Source organism: Cebus imitator, unplaced genomic scaffold, assembly GCF_001604975.1.
Source record: "Cebus imitator isolate Cc_AM_T3 unplaced genomic scaffold, Cebus_imitator-1.0 Scaffold75, whole genome shotgun sequence".
Lineage (NCBI taxonomy): Eukaryota > Metazoa > Chordata > Mammalia > Primates > Cebidae > Cebus > Cebus imitator.
In genome coordinates, this window is record NW_016107390.1 from 1,018,828 (window position 1) to 1,021,256 (window position 2,429).

At 36.3% G+C, this 2,429-nt stretch overlaps 1 protein-coding gene across 1 annotated transcript in view; it reads left to right on the forward strand.

Moving 5' to 3' along the window:
- The window catches only part of AHCTF1 (AT-hook containing transcription factor 1), an 86,266-nt gene that overhangs the window by 59,577 nt on the left and 24,260 nt on the right, over window positions 1-2,429 (forward strand). The window contains exon 26 of the mRNA XM_017531961.1: window positions 1,688-1,880. Within this exon, the coding sequence (XP_017387450.1) occupies window positions 1,688-1,880 (193 nt within the window). The remainder of the gene's footprint in view (window positions 1-1,687; window positions 1,881-2,429) is intronic.

Below are 2,429 nucleotides of genomic sequence, written 5' to 3' on the forward strand. Positions count from 1 at the left end.
AAAAAAAAAAAAAAAAAAACATTTGTTGAAGTCCTGAGACCTAGTGCAATATTTAATATTTCATTTAGAAAATATCTTAAAAGTAGTTCTTAAAACCTTTTTTTGGCCGGGTCCAGTGGCTGGCGTCTGTAATCCTAGCAGTTGGGAGGCCGAGGTGGATGGATCACCTGAAGTTGGGAGTTCGAGACCAGCCTGACCAACATGGAGAAACCTCGTCCCTACTAAAAATACAAAATTAGCCAGGCTTGGTGGTGCATGCCTGTAATCCCAGCTACTTGAGAGGCTGAGGGAGGAGAATCACTTGAACCCAGGAGGCAGAGGTTGCAAGTGAGCCGAGACCATGCCGTTGTGCTCCACCCTCGGCAATGAGGAAAACTTTGTCTCAAAAAAAAAAACAAAATCAGTTTTGTTGATGTAGGAGTTCTGCTTTGACTCAGTAGGTTACACAGGCCTTGCTTTTGAGAAGCTGTCATTCATAAATAAGTCCATTAAACATAAATACTAACACATGCAAAACATTTAACAAAATGTTCCTTTGGGATAGCTCAGTATAAAAGTGAGCAAACTGTTTTCCAAGCACAGAATTTAAATGCAAATGAATAGAGAAGAGAATCAGAAAAAAAGAAATATCTAGCAGCCTGATTAGATAATCTTGGTTTGGTAGAAATGTAAAAGCTGTGTTTGATACAGAATAACAAGTGGGAAGACCTTTAAATATTTCCTCGCTATCACCCGTGTTGGTCTGCCACCCCTAATAGCAAAATGCTCATCGATACGCCTATCGATGAAAAGGAAGGCACAGCAACCAGCAGCTTTTATTTCTGGCCTCCAAAGCATCCTGTACTTTTTTCTGGTTATTCTCAGGTGAGCCACGTTGGCATTTGGGGGAAGTAAAAAAGGATTGTTTTCACCACTAGAATATCGAACCATAAAATAGACTGTTTATTAGGAAATTGAGAAAGGAGTGACCTGTGCAAATGGTCCACCAAAAATTATTACCTGAAAACTCTACTTTTGAGCTTAAATTATGTATCTATAAATTAAGCTTTAAAACTCACTTGGATTATACATGTTCAGTACAAGTAATCAGTGGGATCAGTTTTATCACCGGGACTAGGACATAATGGAAAGCCTTGTAGTAGAATCTTAAGATTGTACTTTGTCACCAAACTCATTAATTTGAAGAAGTTAACTTTTGGAGGGGGTGGTCACTAGTCTTCACGGCAGTGAGAACCATAAAGGCAAAAGGAACCAATATTCATTATATATATTACATGCAGGTGAAGGGATGTTTTACATGTTAATGAATTTTAGTAAACGGTTTGCCAGGGAAGCCTTGTCCTGTGTGCTTTAGTATTTTACATCATTGCCAGTTCATCCTTATTTGAAAATAAATGCTGGGCACATGTGAGAACTCAGAAAATGTAGGTAAAGGTAAGGAGGACGACTTGAACTCTTTTGAAAAATCAGTTGCTACATGCAGTTCTTAATTTTTTATTTTGCTATGAAATAATTTTCTGACTTTTTACATGCATGATGGCACTTTGGATTACATTAATACTCTTGACTGAATTTGTGTTTGCATGTGGTTATCATAGTTACCAGTGAACGTGGAAGTCTGATTAAATGGATACTAAATTCTTTTGGTTTTTCAGTATAACTCAATAAATGCATATTCTCATTCCAGACTGCTGGATTTGGTTGTTCAGCCTGTCCCCCAACCTTCTCAGTGTTCAGAGTTTATTCAGCAAAGCTCCATGAGATCTCCTTTGTACCTCGTATCCCGTTCACTGCCTTCAAGTTCGCAATTAAAAGGATCACCTCAGACCATCTCCAGAGTTTCAGAATTACGTTTGCTTGAAACTCCTCTTGTTGTTAAAGTTAGTATTTACACATCTGGTTTTCACAATGAAACTAGATGGTTCTTCCTTTTCAAGTAACAAGGAGAAAAAATTATAACTGATGTGTTTGGGGAGTGCTGGGAAGTGCTTTAAACATTCTTTTATGTTTTTCACATCTTTTTAAACAGTTGATTAAATTTATCCTTTCCTGTTTAAAGTTAACAATTAACACATTATTTTCATAAATGTAACGCAAGGTGTGGTCATTATAAATTTGCCTTTGTCATTTGTAATACTTTCAGGTTCTTGAGTTTGTTTTTATTTTACTTTTATATAAACTCCATTGCCAATACCATTATGCTGTTATTCTGTCAAATGCTATTTCGTTCTTAGGTTTATTTTTATATATTCAATTTTTTGACTCCTGATGAAGCTATAAACTGTCACTCCTTCCTGCTTTGGTTTATCCCTTTTTAAATTGCCTTTTCTCATCCCTCAAAGGTTATTAGCTCAGAAATCACAATACTGAACTTGTGTTATCTGCTAGTGGTGGTCTTTTACCTTTCCTTTTTTTTTTTTTTTTTTTTT